Here is a 19,242-nt window from a genome sequence, read left to right as displayed (position 1 = left end):
CTAATGTTTAGAAAATACCACTTAGATAAAAAATGAGTTAATTTCATTTGATTGATTGGAGAGATTTTTCATTATGCCCGAAACATGAGTATATACGTCATATGTCATTATATAAGTAGATGAATACTTGAAAAAAATTTCTTATCTCAATTTATATAATAGTATAAGATGCATCATCCTGTGTTCTAGGCATATTGAAAAATTTGTCGAATGATTGAGAGATAAGTCATGTGTCAAAATCTTATGAACATTGGAGAAGCTGCCTTCCCCACTAAATACTGCAAGCCATATGATCCTTTCCCAGGTAAAAGAAGCACAAATGAAACTAAACAAAAAAAATATATAAAACAAATAGCGTTTGATCCTTCCCCAAGTAAAATGAACAAAAATGAAATTAAACAAAAAATATATAAAATAAAAAAATCATAGTTTCATATGCAAAGAGGGTAAATTGGGTAAACCACAGAGAGAATCAAAGAAGCAAAAATCCAAAGTGGCAGATAGACGTGCGCATTCTGAACTCCGCTCGTCAGCTCTGCCAAAAAGTTGTGGTATATAAATCCAACAGGGCCCAAAACTACAAACACCCCCAGATTTCCTTTTTCGAGAGACAGTCTGTCTCGTCTCCTCTCGTGGGCTGCTTCTTGTATCTCTCCTTCTTCTTCTTCCTCCACATTTTCTTTGGTTTTCAGGTATCTGCTTCTTCTGCCCCCAGAAGCTGCTTTTCCATGGCTTCCATTGTTGAATCTGGCTGGAGGGTACATTTTCTACATACCCATTTGGTTTTACAGCTCAAAGATTTTACTTTTGGGTTTTTTTCAATTTGTTTTTTGGACCAAGATTTGATCTTTTTGTTGGGCATTGGTTGCTTTTGAATTGGAATTATTGTGTGCGTTTTTACCATGTGTGTGAATTTGGTGATAATGCTGGCGTGTGGGGTATGATTGCTGTGATGGATTTTTCTTTATTGTGGGATTAGTGTAATGATTTGATCTGTTTGGTGCATTTGAGTATTATGGTTACTGAATTTAAGTAACGAGGTCACTGGGTTGTTCTTTCTTCGATTTCTTTTGAGTAATGTGGATTAGGATGGTGGGGCAGCATTAGGTGTTGAAAAATTGATTTCAGATGAGGATTTGGAGATTTTTTATTAACATTATATTTCTTCGAGAAGAAGCCGGTTCGTGTAATTTGTGGTCAAATGATGCTTGAGTTTGTGGGAAAACACAATGATTTGATGTGTCGAGTGCATTTGGATATTGTCGTTACTGTTCTCAGGGTTACCGTGTTATTTGGTTTTCTTTTCTCTTTTCGTTGTCAATTTCTGTCCTTTTTTTTCCATTGTAGTGACATTACGGCAGCATTAGATGGTCAAGATTAATGTTATGTAAGGATTTGGAGGCGCTTTGTTAAATTGTTAGGATGTGAAGCCACACAGATTGAAGTGATATTGTCATTTAATTTCATTGGTTAGTTTACTGTACCTGGAGTTATGTGGATAGAGAATTGATACATGGGCAGGAAATCTAGGAATTTAAATTAATTTGTGGTGACATATTGCGTTCAGATGGAGACTCTTTCTATATCTGAGAAGCCTTGGGATGAGCTGCTTTTGAGATCTGACTCAGAAAATTTTGTATCATCCTTTTTGGCTGTGGTTAGTGGGTGGTGGCTGTCTTTTCTTTTTTGGGAGTGATTGAGAAAGGAATATTTTTTCATGGGCGCTGATACATTTTAAGCAGACAATCCTAATTTTTGTTTCTCATAACGTAAGTTACATAACAGATTGAAAATTGTCCACCTGTTGTCATGCAAGTTCAAACTTCAATAGTTTTTCGATTCTATATTGAAACCCTGAACACATGAATTGTGATTTGAGTCTAGGTTGAGAGCAGCTCAGTGCTTAGGTAGGTGTTATTGTACTCTAGTTACTTTAGGTCTTAACGTTTAAACGTAGTTTCTTGGTTGTTCCTTGATTTTATTGCCATGTCTGATTTTTGGAACTATTGGTGTGTGCATGATTCCTTTAAATGTTCCTAAATGAAAGGATAACGGAACTCATTTTTCCTTCTTTTGATTATGCAGTATCTGATCACAAATTTCAACGATTTTCAACTGGCATGTCTAGGAAGTTTCTTTCTACATGAGAGTGTTTTCTTCTTATCTGGACTCCCTTTTATATATCTTGAGAGGGCAGGATGGCTGAGCAAGTACAAGATTCAGGTTCATCTCTCTTCTCTGAGCTCTTAGAATGTAATTTTTCAAATGAGGAATTTTATTTTCATCCTCTTAAGATTCATCTGGCTAGCAGAGTATGGAAGGGCACATGTTTTTCCAGCTCTGTTTAATATATCTTTCTTAAGGAAGCGTTTAGTTTCTCTAGGGACAATTTTTTTTTTGGACTGTAAGCCTGAATGAGTGGAAATGGTCAGGGTTGCCTGAAGTTAAAGTTAAAGGCGATGGAACAGTGTAGTTGGATGGAGCTTACGTTTTAGGGACAAGTATGAAATCAAATCTTTTTACTGGCCTTTTATACAGTGGTTGCAGGTCATAAGAAAATTTTGGCAATCTATATTTGTGCATCTGTGATTAAGATAAAGGATTTGAGGTGTAATGGGCTATCTGTTTCTTTGATTGGGGTGACTCAGTTTATAGCTAGTTTGGTGAGCTAATATAGGGTTCGCATAGCTGATTTTCCACCAAGCAAAATAAAAGAGTACGTAGGATATATCTAATATGTGCATTTTGTCTTTGTGGATGGAGAACTGATGTCCTATTGTGGAGTTAAAGGAAGATATGTCGAGAAGGATGTTTGAATGGACTAGATGGGCTATTGCTAATGTCATAACAGTTTCCCTTCTCTTTACGTATTTAATGTTTCTTTGTTACTTTCCATGCGTACAGCATGTGTAAGTTGGTCCTGTCCCCTTGGCATTTCAATAAAATCTTTTCAAAATGGTGCTGTGACTTGATTCTAGTTTTGTGCAGACAAAAAATAACAGCCCTGCCGCTCAGGAGAAATGTATTACTCGCCTACTGCTCTATCATTTTTGTGTCAATCTGCCAGTTATGATTGCTTCATACCCCGTCTTCAAATTCATGGGCATGCGCAGTAGTCTTCCATTGCCGTCCTGGTATTTTCAGGTTCTTTATATGCTAAAGCATATTTTCTCGGACATTGTGGAGTTTGATGCCATTATCATGAACCCATTTAAAATTAACAAAGACCCTAAACTTTTCCCTTTCTGAACAATTTAGGCTTTTAAATGCTTAGTTCCGTAATTCTTCATTTGGTTTGGCAGGAAAGTTGTTTCCACTCAGATCATTTTCTACTTCATCCTAGAGGATTTCGTGTTCTACTGGGGACATAGGGTTCTGCATACAAAATGGTTGTACAAGCATGTGCACAGCGTCCATCACGAGTAAGTGAGAGTTATGAGTAACTTACTCGATGCTAAGGGTATTTACTAAGGTTATTTTTTAGCTGTATTTCAGTGAACTCCTGATCGAGTAATAAAATGTGTGCAGATATGCTACACCTTTTGGGCTGACTTCTGAATATGCTCATCCGGCTGAGATATTATTTCTTGGCTTTGCCACCATTATTGGTCCTGCCATTACTGGTCCCCATCTGATTACTCTGTGGTTATGGATGGTACTTAGAGTTCTGGAGACGGTCGAGGCACATTGTGGTTACCATTTCCCATGGAGCCTCTCAAATTTTTTACCGTTGTATGGAGGGTGAGTGTATTTTTCTGTACTTGGTAATTTTTAGCAATGTGTATATTGTCGATTTGGTCCTTTTGTTGCTGAACTGTTTCTGCTTTCATCATACAGTGCTGATTTTCACGACTACCACCACCGTTTGCTTTACACCAAGTCTGGCAATTATTCATCGACTTTTGTTTACATGGACAGGTAATTTTTAGTATGTGCTGCTTAAAGCATTTAAACTATAGTAATTTCTGGTCTATCTCCGAACCATTTTAGTGAAATGACTATGAAGTAATTTCTTCACTTTTTTTTTTTCTTTCAGCCGATTGTCAAGATTTGAAATAAGTAATTTAACAAGGATACGTGTTACTAGTCTAACATGAAACCAAATTTCGTTCATTTTAAGATCAACTGCCTCATGATTTGGCTTTCACTGTTCATATTGTGCGGATAGATCTTGTTATAGCGAAGTCTTACTGAACCGTTAAACCTTGGTACCAGTCATGCTTCCAGTCTCTGACCATGAAGTATGACTGGTTTTCACAAAATAAACCAACAGAGGCCGCAATGCAGCTGAAAGTACGCTAACCGTCTCCCTCTACTATGACTTTTTTCAGGATATTTGGAACCGATACGGGTTACAGAAAGTTGAAAGAACTGAAGAGAGCCGGGGTTGAAGATGACTGCAAGGAAATGTGACGTGGGAGCCAGGATTTTTATAAACTAGCTGGACATGAGTAAATGGGTTCTTTGATTTATGGGCGGAACTGAAGATGTTTCTATCTCTGTCCCTGCCTCATCGTGTATTTAACTGCATTTTTGTGTGTGAGTTCTTTTCTGATTTAGAGCTTATGTTAATGTGGAATCAGTGGAAAGCTTCATGGACATTTGTGCGCTCCTATTTCTTACATGAATGAAGAAGCTGCCCTTTTATTCTCACTTCTTTCTGGTCAATTCGGAGGCTCCAAGAAATATGAGCGATATGGCGTCTAAGTATTCACATGGTCCGAGGATGAACATGGTGTTCTACCAATCCCGGATGTCGTTGCGGTATTAACAATGGAGGCTAAAAAAATTGGTACAATGAAACATAAAATTAGGGGTAGGCAAACGGGCCTTGGGTCTACGGTTGGCCGGATCCTTGCGGTTCGGGATGGGTTTAAAAATTATAAACATAAAACGGGGCATGGCGGGTCCATGTAATTAGTGGGATGGGGAGGGTACAAAATTTTGAGGAAATGGCCCCCGGCTTGGTCCCTCCAATTTTAAGCTTAGCCTGGTCCGTGCACACCCTTACATAAAAGAGCTTCGAAATAAAGAAACCGAAGCAACTTGCTTGAGTTCTTCAGCTAATTTTTTTTTCCCTTTTTATTCGTGTGGCCTTAATAATGCGTGTAGATTGCAAGGAACATGTCCTGTCCGTTAACAGCTGCACTTGAGGTCATATGTTCGAACAAAGATTGTCCTCATCAAATTTTTGTGGAGCATCCTAGCTTCTAATTTGATTCAAATTTTGAACTGGGTGACTTTGGATGCGGTTTCTATTTATCAACATTATATGATTGAAACCTTGTTGGTTTTCGATTTTTTATTGAAGTCTCTGAAATTAATGCAATAATGCATTTCTATGTAGGTTATTATAATTTTTAAATTAAAATTTGATATTTGTAGTTATTTATATTAATGAGATTTTAAATAAAATCCATAATTTGTTGAAAATATTTAAAAAAAAAAAATTATACTTAAATAAAACCCATGATTTGTCATTACTTATATTAATGACATTTTACATACAAAAAATTGGTAATTTTATACGATACATTTTACATACAAAAAGTTGGTACATTTTATACAAAAAAAGGTGATACGTTTTATATAATGGGTACATTTCATATAAAAAAAACAATGGGTACATTTTACACAAAAGAGATGGTACTTAAAAAAAAACAAAATTGCGTACATTTTACATATAACAAAATGGTACATTTTTAAAGACAAATGGGTACATTATTAATAAATTATGGGTGCAAATAAAAGGTCAAAAAAATTTGAGTACAAATAAAATTTTGAAAAATATGGACACAAAAAAAAATTAATATATGGGTACAAACTAAAACTGAATAGAAAATTGGCACAATTTAAAAGAAAAATGTTGCAAATTAAAATGGGTACAAACTAAAAATAAAAATATATGATACAAAATTTAGGCGTAAAAATAAATATATTAAATGTAATGTTTCTAACACTAAATAAATCATTTAGAAATAAAATTTAATTATTGAAATAATTATGATGTTTATTAAAACTAAAGGATCTTGATTAAAAATTGAAAAGAAATAAGGTTTCAATCAATGGAGTTGAAAAAATAGAGATGAGAACCTAATTTCTCCTTTTGAACCTTTGTTATTATTGATGATGGAAAATCCAGAAACAATGTTTTGTCTCCAAAGATATCTTCCACATTTTCAATCTCGACCGAGTTCATGTGTGACTGATCAAATTCGAAAACATGCCCATGTTGCCATACACAAGTTGGCTTCCAATCACACGCACTTCGATAATATATTAACCCATAGAGTTTTCCGTAGGACTCCTCAACCAAAAACCGACTGCAATATATAGTATAGTTGTGTTTGTAGGACCAGCTAGCATGACTTGTTCTTTAGGACGGTAGCACAATGGACCATCTCCCATGCTTGAAGTTCGACATCGAACTTTGGAGCAAGCTTGAGTCACTACTCATGCTGAATAATTCAGCGGCTGACCTCGAATCCCATGATCACGAACAGCTTCAAGCCAAGTCTTGCAGACTGCACGAAAGTGAACAAAATCATAGAACGAGAAACATCGAACGACTGGGTTTAAAACATCATCTGGAAGCTCGTGAACTGCTTGCCCTAGTACACTGTAACAATTCTATGAGATTATTATATGCCAGTCGCGGAGGACTACAAAATGGGCGGTATGTATAGATTACAAGATGAAAGGCTAACTCAAAACAGAAAATAAATCTATCCTAATTCAACAAGAAAATCTAAATCCACGAGGACAAGAAATCCAGATATTAATTAATTATTTTAAAAGCTAATTAAGAGATAATTTAGGAAGGAGAATAATTTCATAATCCCCGCAATCTCATAAGACTTTCCTATTTTCTTAGGATTCTTCAGCATTGGTTCCTATTAAACTAGGGCTAGTCCTTGTGATCTATGGTATCCATGTATATTTATCTTTTCTCACTTCCGGTTTAAATGGAGTCGTGGACAGTTAAATATTTAGCATTTGCCACTTAATTACAGCATTTGGAAATTTTTACAGGTCTGTTGTACTTGTATGTTTTACTTTATAGTATAGTGATTGCAAAGATTATCTCTGAACATTTAGGGAAAAGTAGATGGATCAAACTATGTGAATTCAATTTTTTGATCCTTTTATTTTCCTTTGGTCTAACTATTTACTTTCATGCTGATTGTTTGACAGGTTTAAAAGTTAATAAACCATATTCGAGTGTTCAGCTCTCATTAGAGCTTGTGTTTATGTGGAATCTTTGGAAACCTTTATGGACCTTTGATTCTTTCTGTTTCATACGAAAGAAGCAGCTGCCCTTTTATTCTTTTTCTCCCTTGTGATATGATCACATTTGCCCCTCCGGCCACCCACTGATGGTAATTTGATTTGGAGTCCTGGAATTGGTTGGAGCGGGAAAACTCGGGTTCTCCAGTTCTCCAAAAAGTAATCTTGTAATTTGAGACACCATCTTCGCTTGCAATCAACGCGAGAGAGGAGGGGGTATTAACTATTATGAATCAAATGAAGAAAATGAAGAACTGTGTATGAAGAATTGCAGAGAGAGAGAGAGAGAGAGAGAGAGAGAGAGAGAGAGAGAGAGAGAGAGAGAGAGAGAGAGAGAGGAATGAAAGAAGTGGCTGTGACTTTTCAGATTGTGTTTCGTAAAATGTAAATGTTTACAAGATATGCTATATATAGCATTTTGCACTTAGACAGCTCACCTCTAACTAACTTTTAACAACTCAGCTAACTACTAACAATTCTCAACTATATTTAGTTGACATGGCACACACTCACACTCTATTTGATGTCTACACTTGTCATCCCCCCTCAATCTCAGCTGGGTTTGCCAAGCCTGAGATTGCAACAATGTCTGAAGAAGGTTGGACCATGCAAGCCTTTGGTTGGAATATCTACAATATGATGTTTTGTGGAGACATATTACTTGTAAGTCTTTTCTTTGAACCTTCTCCCATCATTGCTCCTTCCGTGGTATATTACAGCCTTGGTTACCTTTTCCTTCTCCATTGCCTATTGTGATTTTGTCATTGCCTTCATATGTAGAAACTTGTTGCAAAGAATTCAGCTTTGCTGTCATGTGGTGTGATGCTCCAATGTCAATGATCCAAGAATCATTGGGAAGAAAGTTGGATGGAGCTTGAGCTTGCATAGCAGTCAGTGTAGGTGCAGGTGCAGAACCTTGATAGGCAAAATTGTTTCTGTGGTGACAATCTAATGCACTATGTCCTCATTTGCCACATATTTGACATTCAAGAATTGATCCACTTGAACTCGGATTGGTAGACCTCTTCCAGCAATTTGGAGCAGTATGCCCCCTCTTGGAACATATTTGACATTCAGGAACTATATTTGGCCTTGTTTCAGTGTTTCCAAACCATGATTGCCAATTTCCACCATTTTGTCTTCCACTAGATGAATTCCCATGATTGCCACCATAGTTTGATGATCTACAATTACCATTACCAACAAAACCATATGCATTAGAGAAATCAGGGTACAATTGAGGTTGAGGCTGCACCATAGGGAATTAACTAGCAGGAAATGGTGATGGATACACTGCTTGAGGATTTGAAGAAAATGACATTGGTGGTGGTGGATGCATAGCATGCATTGGTGGTGGTGGTGGATGCTTAACATGATTAGATGATGATTCTGCCTGACTTGGCATTGCAAAATTGGTACTCCATTTGGAATCTGTGTAAGAATCCCTCAAGTATTATATGCAACCTTATCAGAATTGCTTGAAGACCCCTGAGCCTTTGTAAATTGTGAAGTAGAGGCTACATTCCCTCACACATACATTCCAGAAAAATTCTAAGACAAGCCATTCACCACAAACTCAGCCTCCCTTTCTGCACATAATAGCTGCTCTCCAAATTCCCTTAAGGACATAGTAGTGTCTCTTGTAAAGAACATTGTTCTAATCACAGAATATTCCCTTGGTAAACCAGACAGAGCAGCAATAATGAAATCATTATCAGTCACAAATTCTCTCGCAGCAATTAACTGTTCTTTAATACTTCTAAGCTTAGACAAATATTGATCTATAGAGTTACCCACCTTTTGTTTGAAACTCAGTCTATAGCGTTTTCACCCTTGCTTTAGAAATGGAAGCATACCTATCTTGAATGTTAGTCCAAGCCTCATGACTAGTCCTAGATCCCAAAACATGCTCAATCGACTCATCAGATAACGTAGCAATCAACAAACTCAAGAGAGCAAGATCAACAACTTCCCATTCTTTATACTCATCAGAAATTTCATTTGTAACACCATGATCAGTGCTAATCACAAATTTTGTTGGACAATTAGTCGACCCATCAAAATGATGAAACAACTTATATCCTTTTAGAACAAATTTGAACTGGAAGACCCATTTCGAAAAATTCTTGTCATTCAACTTAATTGTCAACATTCCCAAAAGCCCTTCAATTTTGACAGAAGAATATGCCATTGCTATTTGCATGAGTTATAGTTTTATCAAGAAACTAATATCTTCTCAATACTTCAAGAATCACATATTATCAAGAAATGCTTCAAATTTCAACTAACGTCCACATAAATTGAACTAATTTTCACAGAAATGGCTTCATGCCCTCAAATTTCAACAACTCTTCAAAGAAATTCACAGAAATGACTTCGTGCCCACAAATTTCAATCAACTAATCTGTATAGAGAATGGTTTCATGCCCTCAAATTTCAACAACTCTTCAAAGAAATTCACAGAAATGGCTTCGTGCCCACAGATTTCAAGCAACTAATCTTTACAGAGAATGGCTTCATGCCCTCAAATTTCAACAACTCTTTAAAGAAATTCACATAAATGGCTTCGTGCCCACAAATTTCAATCAACTAATCTTTACAGAGAATGGCTTCGTGCTCACAATATTTAGCTACTAATGGCTTCGTGACTAACAACTATTTATCTAGCTAAATCAAGCAATAAACTACCAAAGAGAAAAATTTCAAGAAAGAACCCATAAACAAAGATTCCATTTGGCTTAAGTGTTCAAGAATTGATCACAGCAGATGTAGAAAGGGAAAAATTCAGAACTTTTCACCTAAGATCAAGATTTCCAAAACACATTATAACACCTTCAGAAAATACCATCGCCAGAAACCCAGAAAGCACTTTCGATCAGCACCACCCAAGAACCCAATTTCGACCTCGAAACTTCATCAGAAACACGACCCAGTAACTCCACAGCAGAATCGCTGGCTCTGATACCACATTAACTATTATGAATCAGATGAAGAAAATGAAGAAAATGAAGAATTGTGTGTGAAGAATTGCAGAGAGAGAGAGAGAGAGAGAGAGAGAGAGAGAGAGAGAGAGAGAGAGAGAGAGGAATGAAAGAAACGGCTGTGACTTTTCAGATTGCATTTCGTAAAATGTAAATGTTTACAAGATATGCTATATATAGCATTTTACACTTAGACAGCTCACCTCTAACTAACTTTTAACAACTCAGCTAACTACTAACAATTCTCAACTATATTTAGTTGACATGGCACACACTCACACTCTATTTGATGTCTACACTTATCAGGGGTGCCTTGTATATATCAGTAGGAACATGTTTTTGCATGTAAGTTAAAGAAGTCAATAAATGCAGTAATATACAACGTCAGTAAATTTTTTTGATTGCTTTTTAGGTTACATGAACTGTGATGTACAGTCATCATTGTAATTTTTCCCAACCGAAAAAATCACACTCAGAAGAAGTAGTCAGAGCAGCCGTGAATTTGGTTTTGTGTTCGTGGGTGTCTGACTTCAATGAATTTTCCGACCGATCGAGTAAGTTTGCATAGTTGAGAGATCACAGAGCAAAAGAATAACCAGCTTTCCAAGATGTTGGAAGTAACCTCGAGTCACTAGCCATGGCGTATAATTCAGCGCCCGACATAGGAAGTATCCCATGATCAAGAACAACTTCAGGCCAAGTCTTGCAGACCGCAGCAAAGCGAACAAAATCATAATACTAGAGATACTGAACGATTTGGCTTAAAACATCAATTGGAAATCGAAGATCTGCCCACGAAAGCAGTTCTATCAGATGACTATGCTCAAATTTTATTTACCATCGCAATTTTTGTCGATGTACGTACGTTTGCAAAGTTACTGTAATTGTCTTCGCCTTTCGAAATACAGGAGATGTTCCTTTTTCTAAGCGATTTCATGTATCTTCAACCCAATTCTCCAATATCTCACAAAAGTTTTTCGCAGCCTCAAATGCAGGTACAGTGACTCTCTAGAGCAAACCCTAATTTGCTTGTCGTTCAAAGTACAATATTTTCTGGAATTTAAATGCACCAAACAAGTATTCCCTTAGTGTTGGTTAGGACATTCCTCTTCGATACACTGCATTCTAAATTCAAAACCCTACCCTTCCTGTGTAGATTAAAGTAAAATATCTTTTTTGTTAAAAAAATTGCACCAAACAAGTCGATGCGGGTAACGACACAGAAAAGATGACAACAATCATAAAGAGGAAATGGGAGATCCTCTCAAGTACATCGATGAGACAGTGAACTTACAACTTAGCACTCGGTACCACGTACCAAAAGAAATTTTAAATTAGTATCGTTAACTTCCCAAGTTGGCTCCATTTGTAAAAGAGAACATCTAGTTACAAGTTCAACGATTACTTTTGGAATCTCACATATCCAAATTAAACCATTTCAGAATTGAAAAGTTCGTGGCTAATAGCATTTAAGAAATTTTAACGAAAAATTCACGGTACTGTTCACTTTAACGAAAAATCATATTTTTACACTAAAAAATCAATTATGATATTATTCCATTTACCCTTTATTTTGTCTTTATCATTAAAACTCAAAGTTTTTAAGTTATTTTTATTAGTTTTCCTTAGCATTTATCGTTGCACCCGCGTTCAATATCAAAATCAGTATCGGAATCCCTTCTCCCCTCTAAATTGGCCACCAGCGTTCAATATCGGAATACCCTCTCCACACATTGCATTCAGTATCGGAATACCCTCTCCACACACTATCGATTTCTACTCAACGATCAAAATGATTACTTTCAACACACACAAAACACATAACGAAACAAAAGACCGATGACAACATTTATATATACTTCATAAGACTACAAACCGGTTTACTAACCCCGAATTTAGAAGTAACTTCTAACTTATGTCGGGCTTTTAGGAAGACGGACTCCATTAAAAACGCTAGACACCAGGCAAAGACAGCTTTTCGGTCCGGTCGGCATATTTTCCTTAATTTGCAAGACAGACCTCTTTCTTTACCTTTTTTAAAGAAAAACCCCCCGGACCCAATAGGATTAACTAAAGTTACCTAACCTTGAGCAAAAACTAAAGATACCTAACCCAAAGCTAGACTTTCCAAAATATAAAAATAAAGGAAAAAAAAAAATAAAGGCTCCCCTGCCACATGTCAGCTAGCAGCGCAGACTGTCTACGTGTTGCGTCTGAGGTTCACCACGACGACGCTCACGTTGTCAGCGCTGTGCCTGGCCAATGCCAGCTTCATCAGCAGTATCGACGCGTCGGAACACGCCCTGTCCGACGCCGCCTCCGCCACCGCCTCCGCCCACGCGCGCTCCATCGCACTAGCCGCCCGTTTCCCACTCAGACACATTCTCGCCACCCCGCATGCCGTTTCGTTCGACACCACGTCCCACAGCCCGTCGCTCGCCAGGATCAGACACTCGTCCTCCACCGTCCTGTCCGTGATCGTCACCTCTGGAACGCAGCTCACGTACGGCTTCAAGTAGTTGTCGCCTGCAAAGAAAACGATGGCCATTATCCTGTCGAATGAAGGTCGTCTTCACAAGTTTTTTCGGCTGGGGACGTTTTATAGTTTTTACGTACCTATGGCTCTTGACATCGCCAGAACTCCGAGAACCCGTGGGCCGTCCCAGTATATGACCCGCCCACCCGCCTCCTGGATCCGATTCAACTCATCGGGGCGATCCGGCTGTTACAGTAACAAAATTTAAAAAAATTATTAACGCAGGTCCATCGATATAAAGTGGACTCGCATGTATTATTCCACATTTTTCTCAGCAGCCAAACAGAAAATTGACCTTGTGATCAACAGAGAGAGGAAAGGCCTTGCCGTTGCGACAGAGCACGGCTCTCGAGTCGCCGCAGTTAGCCACGACGATCTTATCGGGAGCGACGACTGCGACGACTGCGGTGGATCCGACAGCCTCGGACTCCGGAGTTTGAAGCTCACAACGGCAATTGCTCACTCCGATGCCGCCTTCGCGGCCCCACGCCACCACCTCCTTGTCCATCCGCACAAAGCTCCTCTCCATCGCCGTCTTCCAGTCTTCCATGCTCTCCACTTCCTCCTTCACCAGCTCATGCATCCGCTCTCTGCATTTCGTCGCCACCTGGGAAAAATGCAAAACGACCAAATAAATTTCATACAAGAATTAATTAAAAGTCGTTTATGGAAGAAGGAGAATGGAGTCGTTTTAAGTACATGTGAGCAGCCGTGGCCGTCGTAGACGCCGAAGTAATGCAACTGAGCGGCGGAGTCTCGTATGCGTCGGCAAAACGAGCGGTGTACGGACACAGCGTCCTCCATATCTCGACGGCGGCCGCATACGGAGGACAGCCCGTACCTGAGCATCTCCCTCGAAGCTTCTGTAACGTTCGATGACGTGGACGCTCGGATCTTCGTTGACTTCTTTTGACTCGGGGGGATTTTCTCTTCGTCGGAAGAACCGGAGCACAGCAGGGCGCTTTCCAACTCCCGAGAAGGCAACGACATCGTACGGGACGCGGCTTTCTTGTGCTGCTCCGAATTTTCCGGTGAGTCCGGCGCCGGTGGGGCCACTCCGGAGACGAATTTGAACCGCCGGATCTCCATCCTCCTCCGCCTCGCAGCTCGTGAACCGGTCTCGCAGGCATTCGACGCCGAGTCGCTTTCGCTCACAACTCCGTAGCAAGTCTCCGCCATTTCAAAATTGCCAATACATGAAGCTGGAAAATGGGGAAATCTTTTATTTTATTTTGAGAAAATTAATTGGAATAGAAAGCTGGCGCGCTCATGAGAGGAGATTATAAAGCGCACATGAGCTTGCGGGGGAGATTTTTTAGTGTGATCGAAATATAAAGTTTTACTCTATGTTAATATAGAGATGATGAGATATATTAATTAAAAAGTTAGCAACTTAAATATTAATTTTTTTATTATTTATATAAAAAACACATAACGTAGCATTCTTCCATCACAATGAAAATTTTATTTACTTGGGTCAGCGGGCCCGCTGATATTTACCTGAGTCACCGGGCCCACCTTAGCGTTTTACGTAGGGATCTGGCCTCTCTCTCTTGCCCGAGGTCGTCAGGGGCAAGCCGGGCAGGAACAAATGGTGCGTGACGTACTACTCTTCTGCCTAAACAGACTCGTAAATTTTTCCACCGTCGATCTTCTTATATAGGTGTTATCTCGTCCGTCAAGACCAAACACGTGTACCTACTACGGGGAGGGCGGGGATACGTGGGCGAATCAACAACTGACAGTCAAGACAGTAGGGTGCTTCCTTTCCTGACACGCATGTGGTCCTGTGCGTGGTCTCTCTCGAGTTTTTTAAATTCCTTTTCCGTTCGAAATTTCACCAGGTGTAGCCATGTGTCCCTCCCTTTCACTAAATTGGGATGATTAAAGTTAACTATTGTCAGAAGGTATCCATCTTCATTCATAAGTAATAAATTTTAATATTAATTTTTAATAAAATAAATTTGAATTACATTATTATTAATTCATTACAAAGTTAGTAAACCACCCTCCCTCCTTTAATATAAATGCTACCATTTGAAAAAAAAAAAAATAGTCATCACGTATTTTTATCACTTACTAGTATATGAGCACACACAAAGTGTGTGAATTTTTTTTAATTTTTATTTTTAAAATAGAAGGAGAGAGGAAGAGAGTGATAGAGAATGTGGAAGTGGAAAGTGTTTTTTTAATTTTTAATTTTTTTAAATTAGAGATACGTTAGGATGACATGTTGGTCAGGCTTTGGAAAAAAATAGCAAAATTTAGTTGTGTAAAATTATATTTCTACTCTATATTTCATATTCTGTTTTAATTAGAGGGGGTTAAATTGATAATTTCATAAGATTTTAGTTAATAACGAGTGTTTTATTAATTAGCAGAGATAATGCCATATTTATTTGATAAATCTTAACAAGGCTCTTTTAACTACAGTATTTTTTGTCATTTCATATCTTCGATCCAATGTTTTATAGCATTGATATTGAGAACTAACGGTAAAATCTGAGCTCTTTTAATAATAAACTCTCTGACACATCATGTTTTGAACATAACGTAATAATTTTACGGTAAAATGTGAAGCGACAAAAAGTTCCAAACAATCTCCTTCACATTTCTCAGAACCGGATCCAAAAAAATCTGAGCTTAAGAATCAAATAATTCGGGTTATTGAAACTTGATCCAACGACTACAAATAGAAGTTCCTTCTAAAAGTTAATTATTATAGCTGTTAGATCAAATTTCAATAACCCGGATCATTTGATTCATGAACTCAGTTTCTTTGTCCGAAGGGGATCCGGTTTCACATTTCTCTATCTATTTTGTGAAAGATGACAAGTAACTGTCACATTGATTAAATATAAAACAATTTTCCCACACCTTTTGTACAGTCTTGTGTACTTATACCCTTTGATTGTCGTGGTTATTACTCCCGTAAAATCATCATATTTTCAATCATTCAGTGATATATTTATTTTAAAAGTAATGTTAGATATACTAAATATGTAGAATGATGTTAGGAAAATTAAATTTGTAGATTAAATGATATAGAAATTAATAATTAGATTATCACTTAAACGTTAATAAATATGCTTATTTATTATTGATGACACATCATTTATTTTGTAATTTTAATCTATAAATTTAGATTCTATAGTATTACTCAAATATGTATATTAAATTTATAACCTAAATTATATGTCTTTCATTAAGAATAAGTATGTTTATTAACACTTAAATCCTAAATTCAATTATCAATTTTAATGTTATTTAGTTTATAAAATTTTATCTATAAATTTATTTTCTCTAAAATTATTATTATTTTAAAAAAAAAGAAAATAATGAACTATCGTCTCAAAACTTAAACTTAAGATATCTAACTTATATATATAAAAAAAAAATATCAATAAATCGTCTTACCTAATGTTACTGATGTTATGTTTGAGACTAGTGTAGTTTGTCTTGCTGTTTGCGTTGGGAGTTTTTATTTAGTTCGAACGACTCTCAAATTTAATCGAAAATGTTTGTACTTTTTTATTAACTTCCTCTTAAAATGCATATTTTCTCTTGTATGATTGTGTAAAATCATTTATTTTGAATCCTAATTTTACTTTATCGTAATTTACTTCAACATGCTGAGGTTAAAATTATTTTGTATTTTATAATCATTTGGGTTTGGTGAAATAAATTGTTAAATATTCTGGTAATAATGAAGTTGTACCAGAATACATGACTCTCGTTACTTTCCTACTGTGATGAACGTCAATTACTCTTTTTTATTTTCCTTTACTTCTATGCTTGTTGGGACATGTGGTCCAATCAAATGGCCCTACGTAGAGGAGAATGAATGGAGGAGTGGGACCAGGTGTCTACGTCGTCGACCCCTCCAGAATATCTAAGGGAGGAAAGATATTTCTACTGAAAAATGCTAATGAAACTGGACATGGATCCTCTCACGATCCATGCATCATAATTTTAAGAATTCATCAATTCAAACCATTGAAATTTGATTCAACAATTATAGTTATTATAAAGAAAAACTAACAAAAACTTTAAAAAAAATTTCCTTCTAATGAAAAGTATTTTTCAAAGATATAATGAATAGTATCAGGAAAAATTATAAATATAATTTTTAGTTAAAAGTGAACGATATCAGAAGTGTTTTATTAAACCTCTTTTATTATAACTTTTAAAGTGAATTTCTGTTTGTAACAGTTTGATCAAATTTTAATAATCCGAATTGATAAATCTCTAAAATTAAGATGCAGGAATCCGGAAAGAATCCATATCCTTATAAATTATCTATTAACTCAAATTTAGGCAGAATGATGTATAATATTACTACAAAAATTAATTTTAAATTGTCAAAGAACAAAGAATTATAAAAAATTTCACCTTAAAAGAATCTTCTTAAAATATTTTTTTGTTTGTTTTAAAAATACACGGAAACATATTTCCGAGGTATTTAATAATATATTAGACATATAATGTACCAGATTGTGTTTCAAAAAATACACGAAAATATCTGTCGAGACAGGGTCATAGTCAATGCGCGTGTCGCAATCTCGTATCTCTCGTTCATCCAAAGCCGGGAACACGTCTCGAGTGTTTTGGCGCTTGCAAACTTTAATATCATATTCTTCATAAAGTATTAAATCTCTCTCTTTTTGGATTTTGACAGTAACTTACGTGTATTTAGGAATCTAAAAATGTCTCTTTCAAACTATATCTTAATTGTTTCGAAGAGTAAAAAATTCATTGTATAAAAACATTATCCCAGAATTTTCAATGATTTGTACATTTTTTTAGAGCAGGTCGTGTACATGAATTAAGTATCAAGAATATCAGTTTGTTCTAATGGAAAAGAATTATATGTAGAGGAATGTTTGTCGTGTTGAATTAGATTAACATGGTGGGATTCTTGGTACTTAAAACTTTCGATATTAGGTACAACAACCCTAACTACAAGAGGGTTTGTACCAAATACAGAATATACAACTCCAGTCAATAAGATTCATCGCTTTGTAAAAGTCGAGTACCAGATATTCAGAATGAAACAAATAAATAAATCCAAAGGAGAAAAGGTGATAAAAAAAATCAGTACCAATCAGCTCATTAGAAGCCGAATAAATGATCAGCATCTTCAGCGCGCAATGATAGTGCTAGATTTGGAACTTGGCAGTGGCCGGCAACTCGCCTCAAATTCGAGAGAGAGAGACAACGACACCAAAAAGAAGGCATACCACTCAGCTTCCTCCCGACACTCTGATGAGTATCCAAACATTGACTCCATCTCCACCGAGTTCAAAGCACTAAAACTCACAATAACACCAGCTTCTCCTTCTTGATCTGTAAGAAACAGATCTTACCAACCCCAATGAAAATTCTAAAATTAATGTCAAGCATCTTGCGTAATTCCACAGATCTTAAAGGATCAACACCTAATCAGATGATCAACTTTCTGAAACTGGGAGAACTCAAAAATCTACAATATTATGGAGTTGTGAAGAGAGGACTCATTTCCGAGCAATAAAATTCGGCTAATTAACACCAGAATTAAACACGTAAAACAGTTTTGATGAGAGAATAAAACTCCTTATTTCCGAAAAGCTAAGATAATAAGAAATTAAAGAAAAGATCAGGGGCCGGGAAAACCCTCCGGATCGGAGTGTTCAAGAGAGAGAGCTGAGAGAGAGAGAGAGAGAGAGTATACCGTCGCGCAAAATATTTTGTCTCTGTAAGCATTTTCCTTAACAACGTACTAGCAAAGACATTTATTGATATATCCTAAGTCGAAAAACTATTAAAACTTAATCATCTTTACTAACACGTAGATTAATAACATGTCAATATTTCATAGTGACGGACAACTTACCATACCATCAACATCCGTATGTCTCCCACCTTGCATTGTACCACCTGTACAGCAAGAAAAGTGTGAGATTTTTATTATAAAAGTCTCGATATAGTTAAAAGTAGAATTACGTACTGAATATAAAACTTATTTAATTTTATCAATGTTCTATTATGAATTCTTGTGTTCTTTACCAAACATAACGTAAAAAATGGCATACACCATAAAATTTCTCCACCTATAACACAATTAAATCAAAGAAAGTTATAGTAGTTTGAGTTAGGCAGCCATATAATACTCACCAGACATGATTTGTTTAACACATGGTCAAGCACCATAGCACGACGTGGAGAACGCTGTCTGGGTGCAGTTCGGACCATCGAGGAGGGGGCCAAGACAAAAGCTTGTAACTACCCTTTAAGTAAATCTCCACGTATAAAACCTCGCTGTCAATCTGTTGTACCTAAATATGCCACGTGATAAAGAGGCCAAACTGAACTAACTAACCCTAGTTAGTGCTGATGGTTTCGTTCATGCAAAGGAAACGGTCCGGTCCGATCCGAATCGGTCGGCTTAATCAGAAACCT

The 19,242-nt window shown here is 36.7% G+C and overlaps 2 protein-coding genes and 1 long non-coding RNA gene across 4 annotated transcripts; 1 reads left to right on the top strand and 2 right to left on the bottom strand.

Moving 5' to 3' along the window:
- Nucleotides 1-587: 587 nt before the first annotated feature.
- Nucleotides 588-4,653, top strand: LOC137715865 (methylsterol monooxygenase 2-2). The gene is made up of 7 exons (XM_068455215.2): nt 588-758; nt 2,086-2,223; nt 2,989-3,134; nt 3,303-3,422; nt 3,529-3,741; nt 3,838-3,918; nt 4,332-4,653. Exons 1-7 carry the CDS (start codon nt 729-731, stop codon nt 4,411-4,413), a joined length of 810 nt encoding a protein of 269 aa, XP_068311316.1. The 5' UTR covers nt 588-728; the 3' UTR covers nt 4,414-4,653.
- Nucleotides 4,654-12,094: 7,441 nt separating this feature from the next.
- Nucleotides 12,095-14,436, bottom strand: LOC137716530 (putative protein phosphatase 2C 24). 2 transcript variants are annotated; one of them, XM_088691462.1, is made up of 5 exons: nt 14,305-14,436; nt 13,504-14,006; nt 13,100-13,411; nt 12,885-12,990; nt 12,095-12,794 (listed from the first exon to the last, which is right to left on the bottom strand). In XM_088691462.1, the coding sequence occupies exons 2-5, from the start codon at nt 13,981-13,983 to the stop codon at nt 12,469-12,471; spliced, it is 1,224 nt and encodes a 407-aa protein (XP_088547588.1). In that variant the 5' UTR covers nt 13,984-14,006; nt 14,305-14,436; the 3' UTR covers nt 12,095-12,468. The 2 variants fall into 2 exon arrangements, with proteins under 2 accessions (XP_088547588.1, XP_068312086.1); XM_068455985.2 differs by lacking the exon at nt 14,305-14,436 and having other exon boundaries at nt 13,504-14,118.
- A 3,358-nt stretch (nt 14,437-17,794) lies between these two features.
- Nucleotides 17,795-18,678, bottom strand: LOC148698197 (uncharacterized). The gene is made up of 2 exons (XR_015960352.1): nt 18,515-18,678; nt 17,795-18,165 (listed from the first exon to the last, which is right to left on the bottom strand). It is a non-coding gene; the product is annotated as an uncharacterized LOC148698197 (long non-coding RNA).
- Between the last annotated feature and the right edge of the window lie 564 nt (nt 18,679-19,242).

This window comes from Pyrus communis, chromosome 3, assembly GCF_041283825.1.
Source record: "Pyrus communis isolate YQ-2024b chromosome 3, ASM4128382v1, whole genome shotgun sequence".
Taxonomy (NCBI): domain Eukaryota; kingdom Viridiplantae; phylum Streptophyta; class Magnoliopsida; order Rosales; family Rosaceae; genus Pyrus; species Pyrus communis.
The sequence above is the reverse complement of the archived record's forward strand: the minus strand, read 5'-3'. Positions and strand labels throughout refer to the sequence as shown.